Here is a 20,345-nt window from a genome sequence, read left to right as displayed (position 1 = left end):
TCTTACAGACATTTCGACAAAAAAAAAATACTGAGTACTATGTAAAAATTTGTTCAAAACGTGTAAATAAATTTAATATTTCGGAAAAAAAAATCTCAAAAAAAATTTAAGAATATTTTTTTTTCTCCCAGAGATTCGGAATGATTCACCTTGTTTTCGCATTGTTTTAATATGCGTTACGGTACCTTAGTTTGGAATCCTTTATTATTTTTTAACGTCTCCCATATGATGATTGATTTTTTGAAATCATGCAAGCTTTATTCAGGAACTCTGTCAAACATCCTCCAAGAACATTGGAATAATAGATTGATGCTGGAGACTTACTCAAGTAATTGATAATTGCATCCTCACAGATATTTTGGGAAATCAACACAATTTTGATGCTATACTCTATTCAAAAATTCTTCCAAATCAGGTTGAACATTATACGAACTTTACCAGAAAACCCAGAAACAAAAAAAATCCCATGAAACAACACAAAATGTTCGGAAAGTTCATCTGTAGGTTTTACTATTAAGTTTACCAGAAGTTCACCTTTAAGTTTAAGAAATTTCTTCACATACGCCAGAATTTTTAAAATGTTTGGGCTTTTTTTTATGTTTGCCAGAAATGTTTCATGGGCGTTGAGTCAAAAAATAAAAGGTACATCGCTAAAATTTTCATAAAGCATTCCTCAAGAAATTTTCGTCGGGAACTTGTCCCAAAACAGGTCCATAATTAGTGACATTTTTCCATCCACGTCCATTACGTTTTGTTTTAAAAATAACTTGCTTCTCAATGTGTGTTCTATAAGCAAATGCACAGCTATTATTTGGGATATATTTTTCGAAGTTTATTCTAGAAAGTTCTGCTACACTATTTAAAAAATAAAGTCCATTGAAATTTGGCTGATATATCTTCTAGGCGATCTTTGGAGTTTCCCTGAAGTTCTGCCAATAAAGCGTTTACGAATTCCCAAACATTCACCAACATGTATAAAGGCATAAATGTTTCAGTTGATAGAGAATTTTAAGTAGAGGAACATAATTCCCCCAAAAACCAATTGAAGATTGGGTCTGAAACAAGTTTTTATTTATGTCTCTAATTTCATCTAGCAGCACTACAATTGATCAAGAAAAAAAAATCGCAATTCATTTTTAGTTTAGGCATGAAAACAAAGCCCAAGGTTCTAATTCGTAACTTTTTCAAGGCCTATGGAAGGTTGAACACCAGTACTGAACCCAAATTTCCCTATGATATCGATAGTTTGTTTGTAGCCACTTCGTTCCAGAGTCCATTGACACGTCTTCAAAGCATTCTCATCGACAAGAACCCACTCCACCGACAATACCCGTTCTGGAAGAAAAACACACTTACAATAGCTTCATCCATGGTGATTGGCCTTCCGCCGACAAGTTTCAGCTTCGACATTTCTTCGTTTCAATTTTTGTTTATTCAGTTATCTAAAAATACGATGGCACTATAAATTCGCACCACTCCCAAAAACACTCTTTTCGTGCAAGTCGGGAATCACAGCACTACCAATGAAAGGGATCGTTAATGTTGCACCTTATAGACACTTAAACCGTCTTCAAACGACAAATTTTGCTTCTTCATGACTCTTCATTTATGGCTGTTGACTACGACTTCAAATCACAGGGTAATAAAATAGAACGATTGATTGATACGCACTTCGAAACACCCTCCTAAATGTATGCCAAAAGCCTCACACTTCAGTAATGCAGGCGGAAACTTTCCCAGTGAAATATGTTATCACACCGAAATCACATGCACAATCTTCTCCCGGAAAACTTTGTTTTGCTAATGACCCTAATCTAGATGTTTCACTCGGTGAAATGGTTGTTTGTAAAATCGTATGAATAACTTTCACTGCCAACCAATTTTCCATCGATCAACACCATCTCTTAGAGATATTTGCTCCGGACACGCGACCACCGCACTGTTGTCTAACTTGAGGCGCGTATTGAATTAAAACACCATGCTGAAATGGAAAAACCAAAGCAGGTGAACGAATTGGGGTTGGATAGCCGGTTCACCATTCCCCTCCGCCGGATCGTCTACGCGGTATTCTAGTTCAACAAACGCGGGCACTTTGGTTACCGGATAGGTTCTTTTATTGCGAGGAGCGACTTGTGCTAGGAATGAGTTCTTCCGACCGAATGGTGTGAAAATGGGCGTGAAACGAGCATTTTATGAGTGCCTGAACAAGGCACGAACGCTGGAAAGTTCGCTCGTGACCGCCGTTGTAGAGATTTCTAGTTCGGCATGAACTGTGAATATAAGGCATGACTAGAGGATGTTGCCAGAGATTGAAGTTGTAGTTAATACAACCTTTTTGAAGTAAACTGATATTTTTATTAAAAGTGTATGATTTGTAGGAAAATTTTGTTTTGATTTGGTAACGATCTGATGAACTTTATTTGGTCAAAATCAAATACACGTTGTCTTGTTCACTATTAAAAAGGATATGAATATAAAAATATCAAATCAGTTTGTCAACACACAACTATATTTAGGTATTCTCTGTTGTGTTGTGACGATCTGATATGTGTACCCGCCTTTGAACGCTCTGACTTTGTATCTAATTATCTACTGTTATTCGTTTAGATAAGAACTTAGCTTTTCATCAGATGTTCAAAGTTCAACCGGTTTGGCATTTGCGCATAGTGTAATCAGCATCGGTTCCGTATTAGTTTCAAAAACTTTGTTTCAATTCCGACACAATTGTGGACATTCTCAACTTGCAATGGCGAAAGATACGAAATGCAAGAAATGCTCTCTGTGTATTGACAGTCATGATGATCTTTACACGGTTTGCGAAGGTGATTGTGTGTGCTTTTTCCACGCTGACTGTGTTGGCCTGAAAGAAGGAGACTTCGACATGCTCTCGCGGACGCAAAATATTCTATGGCTGTGTGGTGCGTGCATGGGTGTGTTCCGAAAAATGAGGGATGGTATTCCATGCGATGGGAACTCAAGAACAGGGCTGTGCATTTTCGAAAGCATTTTGTGAAACACGAAGGCTTGGTTGTGTCGTCTCGATGGTGACGAACAACTGCGTCGCTTTGTTTTTCGTTCCATACTCATTCGTTTCGTTATCCGAATTGAAAGCAACGAACAAGAAAGGTGAAATGAAAGAGTAAGAATTTCGTTTCATTTAATTTCATTGAAATCTATCAAAATGTTTCAAATTGCATTTGACCTATTTTTTGCAGTGTAATTATGTAACTTGTTGAGTAATTAATTAAGATAGAGATACTATACGGGCCACCACGTCGTTCATTTGAATTAATCAGCTCCTAAAGTTAGAGACTACCGATTGAAAGACCAGCTTGCTGCGGTGAGGCTCCGATTTATGACGCGCGACGCATAAGCAGCACGAAAGAGATGAGAGACTACGCTTGCTGCGATGAATGGAAAGGTTCGTCGGATTGAAACGAAACAGTAGAGTTTCAACTCAAAGGCAAGCTTGAGTCAGTCAGTTGGGGACTGAAAATGCTTTCAATGAAATGAAAATGTACGGCCCTGCTCAAGAACAGCTGACGGCACCGAGCGTAAATCAGTTGAGGATGACGTGAAACAGTTGAAGAACGCAGTGAAGGGAATTTTGAATACAATCGCAAAAATCATACCTACTGCCTCCCCGATCGCATCGAATGTTTTGAGCTCGACTCCTATCTCGGCATACACGCTACTCAACGGAACAAATGGATACGACGTCGGTATTAGTAATGACTATAGCGCGCATCGATCATTCCGTTGCGATACATATGAACAAGTTCAATTTTATGCCGCCTTTACCTTAGCTTAGCTTAGACTGACTACACATATCAATGGTTGCTATTCCGTGATTGACCGGAGTCAGTGAAAATGCACAAAGAATCAACTAGAAGATCGGCTGGGATTGGCCATAATCTTCTTCAGTGTGCATGATTCAGTGCCTCTATTTATACATGGTCAATAACGGCGCCGGCCACGTCCTTGCAGTCAGGTGGGATTGGGGAAAGGAATGTTAGTGTGTAACCTTTGCTATTTGGAGACCGTGTTTGCCTCTGCATCTCCACAAAGGTTACTGGGAGGGATGTTTGTTAATGGGGAGGATCGTTGGGTCACAGGATTCACTTTGATAAGCGATTAGACCATGATAAATAATTATTGGTGAGATATAAACATGCTTATATGTAAATATTATTTTTTCATTTGATATGAACAATATCTATGTAGAGAAAAATTATGCCGACACTTGACGTGACGAACCTTTCAAAGTTTGTTGAATAAAGTGAACCTTTCGCAAGTCTACACTCGTAGTGTCGAACCATTCAAAGTTTTTTTTTAATTACAAAAATAAAGGTAAAAGGAAAAAGGTGTTTTGAAAAAAAAAAAAAAAAAAAAAAAAAAAAAATAGACATTAATAATTTATGAATCAGAGTTTATGTCGACACTCACAGTGACGAACCTTTCATAGTTTGTTGAAAAATCATATTACGTCTCACCGTTGTAACGATTAAAGGTGCAGTCATACATATTTTATAGATTAGAAATAGTAGCATGAAACGAGCTCACCAATTGATCCGTCATCCTTGAGCAGCGACAATCCACTTTCAGCTTCACTCATTTGATCGGCTATATAAAAGCACTCAGAGAAAATAGGCGCACGACCCGAGAGGGAAAACAACTGACGACTGCTCGGGCTTTCTTGCTGCACTGCCCAGGAGCAAGTGTCAACTTCGAAAGATCAAAAAGAACTAATCGAACGCGCCACTTTTTCACTTTACCCGACCGATCGCGCGACATGTTTGATCCTGCCCTCATCGCCGGCTCCCGTAGGAGCAAGCGTCAAGGTCGAAGGATCAAACATAACTAAACGATCACGCCACTTTTTCACTTTCACTCGACCGACGCGCGACATGTTTGATCCTGCCCTCATCGCCGGCCCCCTAACGAGCAAGCGTCAAGGTCGAAGGATCAAACACAACTCAGTTCAATTTTATGCCGCCTTTACCGAGCAAAAAGTTAAAACCCAGAAAACCGGAAAAATTGTGTTACCACTGTGCTCGAGTCATTTCGCATTCGGGTTTGAAAAACGTTGGGAAGAAGTAGATTACAGTTTTGCGGAGCCGCGACATTTTTTTTTTGAACGGTTAGGTTTGCTTTGGATTTTGATGGTCGTGTAGAAAAATGTGAATGTCGAGGTGGTAAATGTTACAGTTAAAATTAATAATTTTAAACTAAAATCGTTGAAATCTTCTACTGCCACAATAAATGCGTTATATGTTTCGGTTTAGTTAATTTAAAGCGTTTTTTCTCTCTTATAAGTAGATGAAGTCAATTCACTTGTAAAAGTTCTGAACTGCTACGGCAAATGAAATGAAATATGTTGCTAACGAAATGCTATTAAAAGCTAAATTCGGTGGAACCAAATTAGGATGATAGTGTTGTCTAGATATAAGAAATGAAGGTACTGTTCGAAATGGTACTATCAAAAGATGTAAAAAAACTATTATTACAACATTCATGGATGCTCTTGAAATTTGTGATTTGTCGACAAATCGGAATAAAACAGCCTTTTCCCAGTTTTCAAAAATACTCAAGTTTGTCTAGCAACACTGCACTGCGCCGACTGCAGTTCGAACCCGAACGAAAGACAGAGCACCCTCCTCGTGGTTAATCGCTCATCGCGAATTTATTGCATTGCAACAGTCAGACATGGAAGGACCGCACGCCGCCGGTTGCCATGCATTCACTGAAAAACGGGTCCTGCAGCAGTTTGCCATTTGTCTACGATGGAATGGGGAATCCAGATACCTAGTGCCTGTTAGCTTTGCCATTTGTTTTCAGGACACCAACCCAGTCATTGTGAAGCCACACTTTCCATTGCAGGCCAAATTGTGAAGTGCCCGCCAAATTGACGACGGTTGTCGTGTCTGGCCAATTTAGTCTAATCGATAGCTAGAAGTTTTATGTTTTACTGGTTCTTGGGAAGGGGTTAATTGTGTATTTCTATTAGGGATACACTTGCTAATGCTTGTTTTTTCGTGCACAACTTGGTCAGAACTATTGAATCGACTTTAAAATATTTTGAAGCAAGAGGTATTTTGTTATTATTAACTATCCTCTCCACTGTCATAGGCGAAAATAAATTTCAAGTACCCTGTGGAGTAGGTCAGTTAAGCGTTTTACAACCCAAAGAAATTTGCTCCATTCACTTTTCGAGATAGTCACAGGCTTAGTAACTACTTGGGATCGAGTTTGACTTACTTAAAGTCAACAAGCAACGTCTGAAATAGTTAGTTTGTTGAATTCAACCAGTCGACATGTTTAACTTTGCAGTATTTCTCGTTATCTTAGTGGTAGGGTTGGCTCGGTTCTGCATAAACCGGAGCAAACTGCAGCAACTGGCCAAACATTTTCCCGGTCCAAAACCAGCCTTATTGGTCGGAAACTTGCTGCAATTTCCTGCGGACATTGGTGGCATCTTCCGGCGGATGGTTTACTATCACGAAAAGTTCGGTCCGGATATCGTGACGTGGGGCATTGGCAACACTCTGAAGTTCAATGTTAGCAGTACTCGCAATGTGGAAAAGGTCCTGATGGCGAAAACCGTGCAAAAGTCTCTGTCGTATAGCTTCATTGAACCCTGGCTGGGTAAGGGACTGCTGACTTCAACCGGGAGAAAATGGTTCCAGCGACGGAAGATTATCACACCAACGTTCCATTTCACGATTTTGGAAGGTTTTGCAGAAGTGTTCAATCGAAATGCGGACACCTTGATCGATAAGCTGAAAGTGCATGAAGGAGGTTCGGAGTTCGACGTATATCGTTACGTTTCGTTGTACGCATTGGATAGTATCTGCGAAACAGCGATGGGAGTTCAAGTGCATGCTCAAGATGATCCGGAGAACCAATACGTTCGGGACGTAAATCGATTGTCAGAGTTGTTTCTGTTAAGGATTTTCAGTTTCCTGGGAATGTTTCCAACGCTATATTGGTACTTGCATCCAAATGCTTGGGAACAGCGAAAGTTGATCCGAACACTACATCAGTTCACGGATAACGTAATCTGGAAACGTCGCGAGCAGTTGATGAATGGACCTCGTAATGACGAAATGGACAACACTACCTCATCGAAGAAAAAGCAAACTTTCCTCGATCTCCTTCTGTGCATGTCCGTAGAAGGTCAGTCCCTATCAAACGAAGACATCCGAGAGGAAGTTGACACGTTCATGTTTGGAGGCCACGATACCACCTCATCCGCAATTTCATTCACCATTATGCAACTAGCATTGCATCAGGACATCCAAGACAAACTCTACGCGGAAATCGTTTCCATCCTGAAAGGTCAAAACCTTAAAACTACTCATCTGACTTTCAACAACATCCAAGACTTCAAATATCTGGATCTGATTGTGAAGGAATCGCTGCGATTACTTCCACCAATATCCTACGTTGGTCGGAAGCTCACGGAAGACACGGAGCTCAACGGAGCCACCATCCCAGCCGGACAAGACATATTCATCCCCATTTACATGGTGCACCGAAATCCGAAAATCTATCCAGATCCAGAACGCTTCATCCCGGAGCGATTTGCCGAGAATGCCGAAAACCTCCGAGGTCCATACGATTACATTCCGTTCAGCATCGGGTCGAGGAACTGCATCGGACAAAAGTACGGAATGATGCAGCTGAAGATGACGGTCGTTCGACTGATTGCGAACTTTCGTGTGCTGCCAAGTGAGGCGACGGCCTCTGTGAAATTGCGAACCGATTTGGTGCTGCGACCGGAGTATGGCATTCCTATCAAGATAGAGGCGAGAAATTGAAGAGCTGCCTTGGATGGGGTACCTGAGTGGGTTGTTGAGTGTGGATTTAAAAATTATTCTAGATAAATACACTAGTGAAATAACGTATCAGTGCTTATTATCGAGTTTGTTATTTTTTGTTTCCCAATAAATTCAAATGATTATGTATTAATCGCCTTTCAACTCAGCTTGATTCATTGCTGCGAGTCTGAAGTGAAATGAAAAACTTGAAAGACTTTCTGTCGTACCCCAAACTTTTGCACGTTACATCATACTGAGTAAGGACTCACCTAGTGGCAAAATTTTGAAACTTTCGGCTCAAATAATGTTAGCCCTTGTGATACTGAGCAACTTTGCCGAAGACACCATCTTTCTAAGTGGTCAGGCAACTGAGCTATGCGCAAAACAAAAATGCTTTGCTCACTAGCGCCGCCTGGTGGCGTAATTCCGTATCAAAATGACCACCGCATGTCAGCCCTTGAGCTACTGAACAACTCTTTCGAAGACACCAACCTTCCAAAACATCAGGACAGGTCCGTCTCACTCGGGCTCAGATTGGGTACCACTTCTAGTACAGCATTTCGTCCCTCGGTAGTGCAAAAAGTACCCAAGTTTGACAGATCGCAGTACACTTTTCACGGCATTCTAGATTACTTTATGAGCCATAAAATTTTGGGCAACTGCAAGGGACATGGAGGTCTTTAATTTGTCTTTGATCAGGATCTACAGATAGCATATGTTACAAAATTTTGCATTCTTATCCCTCATGGTTCATATAGTGCAAATCAGAAAAAGCGCCCCTACCGGCCAAGTTCTCAACTAAAAGGATGATTCTCAACTCCTAAAGGTAGATCGTACTTAGCACTGAAACTTCACAGAAGACAGTACTGTGCTATCTCTTTTGGAATACGAGATATTCAACGACACCCCCAAAGTGATGAAATCCCGTAAGCCCTGGGTCTCCCTATAACGCCGATTCCTATTACGCCCCCCAACCATGTGTCCAATAGGAGACCTGGCTGTAAGTAGAAGCAATAATTTGATACGCTAGAGTATCGATGCATGGTCAAGATCAGTATCATTCAACCAGCTTAGTGGCCGAACCTGATTAAGGGGCGCGCTTTTGAGAGTTTAATGGTGACAAACTGTTTTCTCCAAAAGGTATAAATAGCGGTATCTTTTTATAAAGAGGCTCTATGCAAAATGGTAAGGAATGATATTTGTATAAAAAAACGACTACTTCATTATTTCTCAATAGTAATGGAGTAGAACGACATGCACAAAACAAAGGACACGGGTATACCACAAAAGATCAAAGAAAACTGGTCGCAGTGGTTCATCCCGAACAGAAACAGAAGATCGATAGATCAATGCTGTCCTTTTGTTTTTTTTTTTTTTTTTAATTTCTTTATTAGTATCATTTCAAACATTACATTCATTTCTTATATCTAGGTGTTCTGTGTTATTAGACAACACTATCATCCTTATTTGGTAAAACAAATTTAAGATTTTATTAACATTTTGTTAACAACATATTACATTTCATTTGCCGTAGCAGCTCAGATTTTTACAGGTGAATTGATTTCACCTGCTTATAAGAGAAAAAAAAAGTTTTCAATATACTTAACCTAACTTAACCTAAACATATAACGCATTAATCGTGGCAATAGAAGATTGTAACGATTTTTGCCTGAAATTATTAATTATTTTATTTGACATTTGTTCCAATGTTTCAACATTGGATATTCTATGTAACTCATTGGTACTATACCAAGGAGGAAGCTTCAGAATCATTTTCAAATTTTATTTTGAATTCTCTGCAGAGCTTTCTTCCTGATATTACAACAGCTAGTCCATATTGGTACAGCATACAACATGGCTGGCCTGAAAATTTGTTTGAATATCAAAAGCTTGTTCTTAAGACTATTAATAAGGGGATAGAGACATTTTACATATTTGTTACATTTGGCTTGAATGCCCTCAATGTGATTTTAGAAAGTTAAATTTATTGGAACCCTTCTCATCGTGACAACATGTCTACTTGAAGGTTTCAAATAAAGAGCTTTTGGTTTATGTGGGAATATTATTAGTTGAGTTTTGGAATTTTGCAAGTATGAAGAAAAAATATCCAAACTTTTTTGCAATCGACTACAGATGACACGCAAGCTTCGTCCTTTGGCGGAGAGGCCTGTGTCATCCGCAAACAAAGATTTTTGACATCCCTGAGGTAACTTACCTGAGAGATACCTTAGATATGAAAATATTGTATAATGTTGGTCCCAAAATGCTGCCTTGGGGAACACCAGCTCTTACAGGAAGTCTTTCAGATTATTCTAACAATGTATGTTGGAAAATTAAAGTTTTTTTAATTTTACAATCAAACCTTCATGCCAAACACTGTCGAATGCTTTTTCTATGTCTAAAAGAGCAAGACCAGTAGAATAGCCTTCAGATTTGTTGGAACGGATCAAACACGTAAAAGTTGATGAGTGGTCGAATGTCCATGGCGGAATCCGAACTGTTCATTGGCAAAAATTGAATTTTCGTTGATGTGGGTCATCATTCTGTTCAAAATAACCTTTTCAAAAAGTTTACTGATGGAGGAAAGCAAACTGATTGGATAGCTAGAAGCTTCGGCAGGATTTTTGTCTGGTTTTAAAATTGGAACAACCTTAGCATTTTTCCATTTGTCAGGAAAATATGCTAATTGAAAACATTTGTTAAATATATCAACTAAAAATGATAAGCTACTTTCTGGAAGTTTCTTGATGAAGATGTAGAAAATTCCATCATCGCCAGGAGCTTTCATATTTTTGAATTTTTTAATAATAGTTCTCACTTCTTCCAAATCAGTCTCCCAGGCATTTTCAAAAACGTTCTCTTGATTGAGAATATTTTCGAACTCCTGAGTAACTTCATTTTCAATTGGACTAGTAAGTCCTAAATTAAAATTGTGCGCACTTTCAAACTGCATAGCAAGTTTTTGAGCTTTTTCACAATTAGTTAGTAATAATTTGTTTTCCTCTTTCAATGCCGGTATTGGTTTCTGTGGTTTTTTCAAGATTTTAGATAATTTCCAAAAGGGCTTAGAGCCAGGGTCCAATTGAGAAATTTTATTTTCAAAATTTTTGTTTCTTAACTGAGCAAAACGTTTCTTGATTTCTTTCTGCAAATCCTGCCATATAATTTGATCACGAGTGCGTTGAAATTGCCTTCTCCTCACGTTTTAAGACGGATCAAGAGTTTAAGATCATCGTCTATAATCACGGATTCAAATTTTACTTCACATTTTGGAATTGCAATGCTCCTGGTTTCAACAATGGAATTTGTTAAAGTTTCAAGAGCATTGTCAATATCAAGTTTTGTTTGTAAGGGAATATTGACATCAAGATTAGAGTCAATATATGTTTCATATATATTCCAGTCGGCTCGAAAATAATTGAAAGTGGAGCTGATAGGATTGAGAATCGCTTCATGGGATATTTGAAATGTAACAGGGACATGATCAGAATCAAAATCAGCATGAGTAGTCAGTTGGCTACAAAGATGACTAGAGTCAGTTAAGACCAAATCAATCGTAGATGGATTTCTAGAAGAGGAAAAACATGTAGGGCTATCAGGGTATTGAATTGAGAAATAACCTGAAGAGCACTCATCAAATAAAACTCTGCCGTTGGAATTACTTTGAGAATTATTCCATGACCGATGTTTGGCATTAAAGTCACCAATGACAAAAAATTTTGACTTATTGCGAGTCAATTTTCGCAAGTCAGTTTTGAGCAAATTAACTTGCTGTCCAGAGCATTGAAAAGGCAAATAGGCAGCTATGAAAGTATATTTACCAAACTGTGTTTCAACAGACACCTAAAGTTTCAAAAACTTTAGTTTCAAATGACGAAAACAGTTGATGTTTTATACGCCTATGAATGATGATTGCAACTCCCCCACATGCACCATCAAGTCGATCATTACGATAAACAAAAAAGTTAGGATCTCTTTTGAGTTTAGATCCAGGTTTTAAATACGTTTCGGTAATAACTGCTATATGCACGTTATTAACCGTAAGAAAATTAAACAGCTCGTCCTCTTTACCATTCAGAGAACGAGCATTACAATTTAAAATATTTAAATTATTATTTGGATCCATTAGAAAAGCGTAATCCAATAACAATTTGATTTGTAAATTTTACACCTACTTCGACTGCTTCAGTCATAGTGGTGGCTTTGAACATTGCATCAATCATCAGATTCAATTGTTCAGTTAGAAAATTAAAATCTGAGGCAGATATATCACTTGAAGTGGGTCCATTTGATGATTTCCCATTAGAATTTTCGGTAGACGAAGAAGCTGAATAAGAGCTACCTGTGGCGGTAGGGTTTTTTCCATTTGATTTGAAACAAGTGGTATGGGTACTCATGGAACGAATAGGGGAAGAGGCTGTCCTTTTGTAAAGCTTCTTCCACCTCTAGAAACCAGTGACGGATTTGCTGCTCCGTAACGACTTCAAGTCCGGGTGTCTCTCCAAGAAACAACGGGTCCAGTTTCTGTCTGTTGGATGTTGTTATACGAGACACATTTATGTTTTTTTATTAATTAGCTATATTCAACTTACATGGGAAAGTACTGGGGATATTTCTCGTCTTCCGGATTTTTTTCTGCATAATCGCTTACAGTGCTGAGTAAACCCGATTCACTCAATGGAAATGCAGCTCTTGACATATAGAGGACCCAGGTTTTGGACCTTTCGGAGGCGTTCGAATGTAACGTTGGGTGGTTGAAAACGGAACATGAAACATCTTAGCTGCTCTTCGCATTTTTCCGGTCTTTCGTGCTTCCTCAATAGCTCGTTACAAATCCTACGGATGGTACTGCTTCCGAGAGAAAGATTTGCGCTTGAAACCACTAGAAAATCGACAACCATATTTAACCATGAAATATGCAGGCTGAAGTTGCACATCATGAGTGACCTATAATAGTGAAAACTATGTGTTTCATGGCAGTAAAATGGATCACTTATGTTTTGCTTGAAATTTTGGAAATCTCGCGATAATCATTCGAATTTATTTATGGAGAATGTGAATCAAACCTGTTTTTTAATTTTGGAGCCATTATTCAGGAAAATAATAACTTTGGCACAGAAAGCTTTCAGTTAATAACTGTGGAAGTGCTCATTGAACATTAAACTGAGAAGCAGGCTCTGTCCCAGTGAGAACGTAATGCCAAGAAGAAGAAGAAATACCCCAAACAACACTTGGAGGCTTTGCAACTTAACTTATGATAACAAATGTTAATTTGTCAGCTGCTACGCATTGATTCGACTTACTTTGTACGAGTGTACGGGACGAAATAAGATGTACAAAATTTTAATGAACTCAGAAAAAAAAAAGATTTTATACGAGGAAACTCATCAATCTGACGATTTTATCCACCGTGTTTTGCGGGTTTGATGTAATTTGTATGAATTAACGAGTTGCTACGTGAACTTTTATGCGAATTCTTATTGTCTAGGACGGGGTGTTGGTCTCTCCACTGTTACCATGTCTTCTTTAGGAAATGCTTGAGATGTCTTACAAAATGTTTCATTTGTTTATCAAGCATCCTACAGGATGAAAAATAATAAGGTAATGCCTTACATAATAAATTATCACTTGAAAAAACATTTATTGTATTACTTTGTATTCATTTTACGACTCAATCACGATTCTTTTTCGCCTAGAATATGATATATTTTTCAACAGACACTTGACACTGACAGTTGTTGAATTGACTTCGAAGGGCATAAAAATCACTCATCGCAAAGCTTCTGTGCTCTGCGCCGCAACAATGGTATTCGTGTTACTATTACAAATATTTCAACCCTATTTCATTCCAGCTAAAGTTTTCAACTTCCGTGACATGCAACCCAGGAAGCTCACCTGAGTAAAGCACCTTTCATGCACACCTGTCATCCGGTTTAACATACGAAGTGAGTGCCATAATAGTGGAAGTACGGTTTACATTGTATGTGATGAGGCAGACAGGTATCCGAACTTTTCAGTTCACTGGATAAACTTTTCAAATTATTGAAATAATTGCATGCTGCTGTTGGTTGGCAGCTGCGGCGCAAAAGTACTTTGAAAGTTATTATTTTTTCAATCCCTAAGACAGATTTAGATTACATGTCAGAACAACCGAGCTGAATGGAACACGGTTCCGGTGCAATATTATGCAACTACTTTTTCACATTAGTACCTACTGGTGGACCATATGAAAGCTAGTTAAGGTGAAGATGAATCGAAACCAAGCCTCGAACTTTAAAGAGCACAAATCTAGAGAACCAGAAATCTGTTTAAGATGAAAATTTGATCGATTGGTCTCCGCTTGTGAATGACCAATCGATCAAGTTTCTTACTTGAATGGATGTCTGGTTCTCTAGATTTGTGCACTTGAAAATTTGAGGCTTGGAATCGTTTCATCTTAACATTGAGAGAATATGTGAAATGAAAATCATATGTTTGATATGTAGGTAAACCCCCGCGATAACACTCATGAAATGCAAGGAAAGGCCTAATTTAGGAATGAACCACATTCGTTTCCAAGAACGAATCGATCGACAGAGGGTGTGTCTATATGAAATCGTGTCAATATCATCGCACATACGCTTGATTGTTCTATTTTGGATGAGTCTAGTTTTCACACTCGTATGCGACTGAACTGGTTTCGTTAGAGAGAGACAGAAAAAAAGCAACGATACGAATTCATGAACTTTAGTCTTGTTATCGTCCCAAAATGATTATGCGAATCGAATCTAACAACGTTTTGCTTCAACATTCTATAAAGAGATTTTATGTCGTAGGCAGGGAGATCCCAGATCACAGGCCACCCATGATGTGTCAATACATCTGCCTTTTAAGAATGTTTTAAGAATCCTTAAAATAATTTATTAGCTATGTACTGGGTGGTGTTAATAAAAATCGATTGACTTAACTACTTATGGCATCTACTCAAAAACAAAGTCAAACAGTGATCGAAGGTCGAAAGACAAAAGATCGAAAGGACAAAAGTTCGAAGCACAAAAAAGAAGGGACAAAAGGTCGAAAATCTTTATTCAAAGAAGGAAAACCATGCAAATCGTTTTCGACCTTTTGTCCTTTCGACCTTTTGTCCATAAACTGAATAAAACACATTTTGAACATGAATTTTCACTACGCTCGTGAACCTGAGAGTTATAAACTATCTGTGAATAATATTATTTCTGGGATTCTTGAGTTTTAATACAATTACTGGAATTATTGTAAGACTGGGGTAGAATTTCATTTAAATATTATCGCGAAGCTTCCTGAACATTATGTTCAATCCCCTGAAAAACATGCCATTCTAGGTCAGTGATTCCCAAACTTTCTGAAACTCCAGTCCAAGTTCAAGTTCTAAAAAAAATCCCGCGGACCCCTGTAAATGAAAGTACTTGAAATCTTCATTGGAAATAAAGTTTTTGTTCGTTTGTTTAGTGTCAGATCAATATAATGCAACTCAAATTGAATCAACTGCAATTGCTGCATTCTGTGATACATGCTGGGAAGCACAAGCGTTTATTGATTAACTGTTTAAAAGAATCCTGCAAAAAAGCCTGGACAAGGGAACCCAAAGATCACGTCTGTGGAATCATAAGAAATCTGCTATCATCCTTGTAGTATAATGAATAAAGCATATCAGATAAGTTGAATAGAATGCAATATATCCGAACAAAATTATTTAATTATTTTTCCAGTGTATTCTTTCTTCGCACAGATCTATCGAGAGCCGATCGAAAGAAACCTTGAAACAAACGAACACGAAGATATTCATCGATGCTCGGGAAGCATGCTCACGCTGTGCCGGGATGATGGTATGCCTATTCAGCGCGGCTACGAATTGGAGAGAAAGAGATGAGGAATGAAGACAAAAAGGAGATAGAAAACAACTTCGAAGACGAGGTTCGACGAACATGATTCCGTTGAGCCAAGTCAGTTTATTGGCGATTTTCTGCACGAATTGTTGGTGCGTACGGCGGTAGTGCGGAGTGATTCTGAGAGAAAAAAAAAAAAACACGTTTTGACGCGATTGGCTGTGTTAATAAATTTATTTATAATTTGCAATAAAGTCTCAGTTTATAATAGTGTTAAAAATCATGGATTATTACTTTTGAAAATTCGAACGGTTTGTCGTAAAAGTGTGAGAAGTGCAACGGTTAAAAAAAATAGATTTAGTGATGGTATCATTCATTACTATTATGTGCTCCCTTTGGATACTACAATCCTCTGTAGAAATCAATTGTGAATATAGCGACAAACTAACAAGATTTTTTCCTAGGAACATCTCTTTGAATCTTTTCCAAATTGTACAGAGCATATTCCTTAAAATACTCAAATTAATAATCCGACCAACAATTATTCAATGACTTCCCCAGAAATTAGTGTGAACGGTTTCCTCGGGAATCGACTCAAAAGTTTTGAGTGCAATAAGTGAAGTATTTTGAATTTCATTAATCACATGGATTGTTCACCATGAATTAGGATTTTCTATAAATCTCGTTTGAAATCTACCCAGGAAAATCGAAAATTTTCAAAAATTTTCTATGCGTGCCTTGTGAAAATCTTAGTTTTAATTATCAATTAAAATATTTTAATTTTTAATCCCACAAGTTCAGTTGGTTCTCAAAATTTTTTGTGATTTGTGATGGATATTTTGAGTAAGATTCTACCCCATTATCCCGAATCGATTATTACCCTGAATTCCATAAACCCTAACACTGTTTCTTCGAATGTACAATTACCTTGGATGGCATTGGTCCGTGATTTCGAAATTCGGGGTAATGGGTCGTTCGGAGCTAAGACAGGACGTGTCAGGTCAAAATACAAAATCGAAACCAAATGCCTGTCAAAAAAGACCACTTCTGATTAGTCGATTCGGCAAAGGCCTACTTTGACATCGTTGTGTTGAATTGAAAGTAGAGTATTTTTTTTTTTGAAATATTGCTGAAACCAGACCGCCATCGGCACCCATCGTTAGAATTCCAATTTTATGTCACTGATCGCTAGTTTTCCATAAAACTTATGGGTGGTCCTTTCGGTTTTCTCAAATTGGTGGACCCCTCGTACGCCAGCTAGCTAAACATTTTTTGATAAATCTTGGGTATTTCTTCACGTGATATGTCTCATATTTCCCTTGGAACACATAGCATCTAGTCTACGTAGATTGATATAACTCCTATTTGACGTCCTACAGGGCGTCAAGATGCACCTGATCCATGAAGCATAAGGTTTAGTTACTCCAGAGCGTTAATACAGCTTGGAAAATTAAATTGATAACTAACAGGAAATTCAGATGCACCTTATCAATTTAGGACAAATTGCTCCATAGCGTTGATACAGATTTCAATTTTCAATTAATGCCCTCAGGGGGTTGAGATACATTTGATCTACGTGATACATATTCACATTACTCCAGGGCGTGGATACAACTAGGAAATTTCCATTGATGAAATACAGGGGTTAAGTACACCTAGTCTACATAGGCTACAAACTACTACAGGGCGTTGATACAACTTGGACATTCAATTAATGTCTTCGGGGGGTTAAGATGCGGTTGAATTTCGTAGAATAATGTCAAATTACTCCTGGGCGTCGATACAGCTTGCAATTTTCAATTAATGACCTCAGGGGATTGAGATGCACTTGATCTACATGAGACAAATTCAAATAACTCCAGGGCGTAGATTTTGATTGATGTCATATAGTGCGTTAAGTACATCTGGACTTTGTGGGATAATGTCCAATTACTTCAGGGCGTTGATACGGCTTATAATTTCAAATTGATATCTTAAAGGATGACAAGATGCTCCTGACCTACGGTCAGATGACTGCAGGCCGTCCATACATCTTGATATTTTCAAATAATGTTTTCTAGGCGTTGAAGTGCATCTTATCTACGTGTATAGTCAACTTGTTTTCATGTCATAAAGGGCATGTCAGATGCACCTGGCCTACGTATAATAAAGTCAAATTACTCCAGGGCGTTGATATAGCTTGAAAATGTGTATATATGTCTTACAGGGCGATAGGATGCACATGATCTCGCAATGATTAATCACTCTTCCTATATTTTTCATGAATCAGGGCGAAAATTGTAAAAAATCTGAGAAAAGCTTCTTAGTCGTCGACTAAGCGCGACTAAGCAGGACGACAGGACTGAATTAGAACCATGACACCTTTGATTATGTTTAAGATTGCTTAGTCGACAAAAACACCACAGGAACGCTAGGCCACGAAAAACAGAATACACCCGAAATTTGAGTTTAAACCAAAGAGTGTGACAAAATAAAAAAATCGGCAATCAAATGAAAAGCATTTAAAAATTGAATAAAGATGTATTCCTGGCCTGAATTTAAGCATTTGATACTGAAATCGGGACAGGCTTTATGAAACTATTGCGATCCAACTTTTACTATGATTCTCTAACTTGATATTGAGATAAAGTACCCCGAGGCAAGGGAGAATCCGGAGTAAGTTGGGCGTTTCGTCATAGCTCAACTAGGAAAAGTTTTTCATGGGGGTATTCTTCTAGAAAGTTGAAGATACAATGACAAGGAATGTATTTAGCACTAAACATATTGTTATTTTTATTACCATGTGGTTCATGTAACAGTTGTCAGGTCAGCGCCATTTTCAACTTGCATAACAAATTGTGACACGTTTCACGTCTTGCATTGACTCGCAAAAAATAAATGTGTTTTAAATCGAATTTCCATCACTAACCTATAATTTTTAGTATTATTACAAGCTGCTAACGATAAACCAGTATTTTGTTTTCATTTCATATGAAATTTTCGATGGTCTATCTTACCCCAAAATATATTTGTACCTGGGGTAAGCGGGACCTATCAAAACAAAAACCAGAATCAAAACTTTTCGTACACGTTTCATACATTTTGCTAGAGAGTAGCACTAAAACATTCAAACAAATGATTTTTATCAAAAAAGATCAACCTCAAATTACGTAATTACATAAGAGAGAGAAGAAAAGTGTTATTATTTTTTATTTTTTAATTATTTTTTTATTTTTGAAATACGACTTCAAATTGAACAAACACATAGCTGAAATTTGAAATGCATCATGAGAACGATTACTTTCCTATGTCATTTGAACTTTATTTGTTACCAAATTAAGTAGTGATGGAAAACAATTCCATCCCATAAGGTAGTTTTCTGCCATGTACATAAATAATAACAAAACATATTTATAATTTCGTCAATTATTGATTGTTTATGTGCTACATTTTAATTAAGAACTTATAAATGATATATATGGAACATGTTTAACTCCTCTTCACGCTTTTATTGAGGAATTTTGAGTTAATATTAAATGTGAGGTGACACACTATTAAATAAAGAGTTTCTTCCTAAAACGTAACGTATTTTATGGTTGATCCCTTATGTACATCAAATATGTACTTAAAATTAAACATCTATGACTTATCAAAATCCTATTATTGTAATGGTTGACTTAATGATGTGGAGAAACTTAAAAGTAGATGGAGTACCGTGTACCTTTTAATTCCGCTCCTAAATGCTTATCTTTGACAGATACGCGTATTCCGACTACCACTTGCAGTCTTCTTCAGTGTCAGTTACTCGTATTTACTGAAGAAATAGAGAAAGAAAGGTAGAGAGATGCGACGATTTCTTCAGTGGATACGAGTAACTGACACTGAAGAAGACTGCAAGTGGTAGTCGAAATACGCGTATCTGTCAAAGATAAGCATTTAGGAGCGGAATTAAAAGGTACACGGTACTCCATCTACTTTTAAGTTTCTCTATTTGAGATTCTGCTCAGAGGATTCGAACATTCATTAAAGAGTTGTTAATGATGTGGATTGACGCATGAAACTTGATGTGTCCCACTTGCCCCGCTTAGCGAGGTAACTGCGTCCATTGGCTCATTCTAAAACTTTCTTCCAAGGTTTTCACAATTTCGAAATTATTCGATTAGTTTCATGCACACACCAGCAAATATGTTGCCAAAAGGTGATTGTGTTGTTGGATTTGAAAAATATTGACATTTGAAAATTTTATTGAACAATTTGTTTGAACTATCGTTTTTTTCGTTCCCAATTGCCCCACGGTACCTTATTGAATATCGAATATAAGAGCTGCTTGTAATTCAATATTGTGAATCCGCATCCGGTCCGAGTAAGTGAATCCATATCCGGTTACTTCTTTTGAAAATGTACGCAAAAAACAAAGACGTCTTAAATTCTTGTTTTAGGGGCAGATAGCCGTAGCGGTAAACGCGCAGCTATTCAGCATGATCAAGCTGAGGGTCGTGGGTTCCAATCCCACCGATCGAGGATCTTTTCGGGTTGGAAATTTTCTCGATTTCCCAGGGCATAGAGTATCTCGTGCTTGCCACACGATATACACATGCAAAAATGGTCATTGGAATAGTAAGCTCTCAGTTAATAACTGTGGAAGTGCTCATAAGAACACTAAACTGAGAAGCAGGCTCTGTCCCAGTGGGGACGTAACGCC

General features: G+C 37.9%; 2 protein-coding genes across 3 annotated transcripts in view; one reads left to right on the top strand and one right to left on the bottom strand.

The window, feature by feature from the left end:
• The window catches only part of LOC5569669 (inactive ubiquitin carboxyl-terminal hydrolase MINDY-4B), a 35,015-nt gene extending 32,838 nt beyond the window's left edge, over positions 1-2,177 (bottom strand). Inside the window, exons 1-2 of one of the 2 annotated variants that reach the window (XM_021850664.1) lie at positions 1,500-2,177; positions 1,357-1,442 (exon numbers count right to left, since the gene is read on the bottom strand). In XM_021850664.1, coding sequence (XP_021706356.1) covers positions 1,357-1,410 — 54 coding nt within the window. In that variant the 5' untranslated portion in view covers positions 1,411-1,442; positions 1,500-2,177. Of the gene's footprint in view, positions 1-1,356 lie in introns of both variants that reach the window. The other variant, XM_021850665.1, reaches the window with a different exon arrangement.
• Positions 2,178-6,166: 3,989 nt separating this feature from the next.
• On the top strand, positions 6,167-7,982 carry LOC5569659 (cytochrome P450 4C1). Its single transcript, XM_001652872.3, has one exon. It carries the CDS (start codon positions 6,315-6,317, stop codon positions 7,818-7,820), a length of 1,506 nt encoding a protein of 501 aa, XP_001652922.1. The 5' UTR covers positions 6,167-6,314; the 3' UTR covers positions 7,821-7,982.
• Positions 7,983-20,345: the final 12,363 nt, after the last annotated feature.

Source organism: Aedes aegypti, chromosome 3 (assembly GCF_002204515.2).
Source record: "Aedes aegypti strain LVP_AGWG chromosome 3, AaegL5.0 Primary Assembly, whole genome shotgun sequence".
NCBI lineage: Eukaryota > Metazoa > Arthropoda > Insecta > Diptera > Culicidae > Aedes > Aedes aegypti.
Note: the sequence above shows the minus strand (reverse complement) of the source record. Positions and strands in the feature narration are given on the sequence as shown.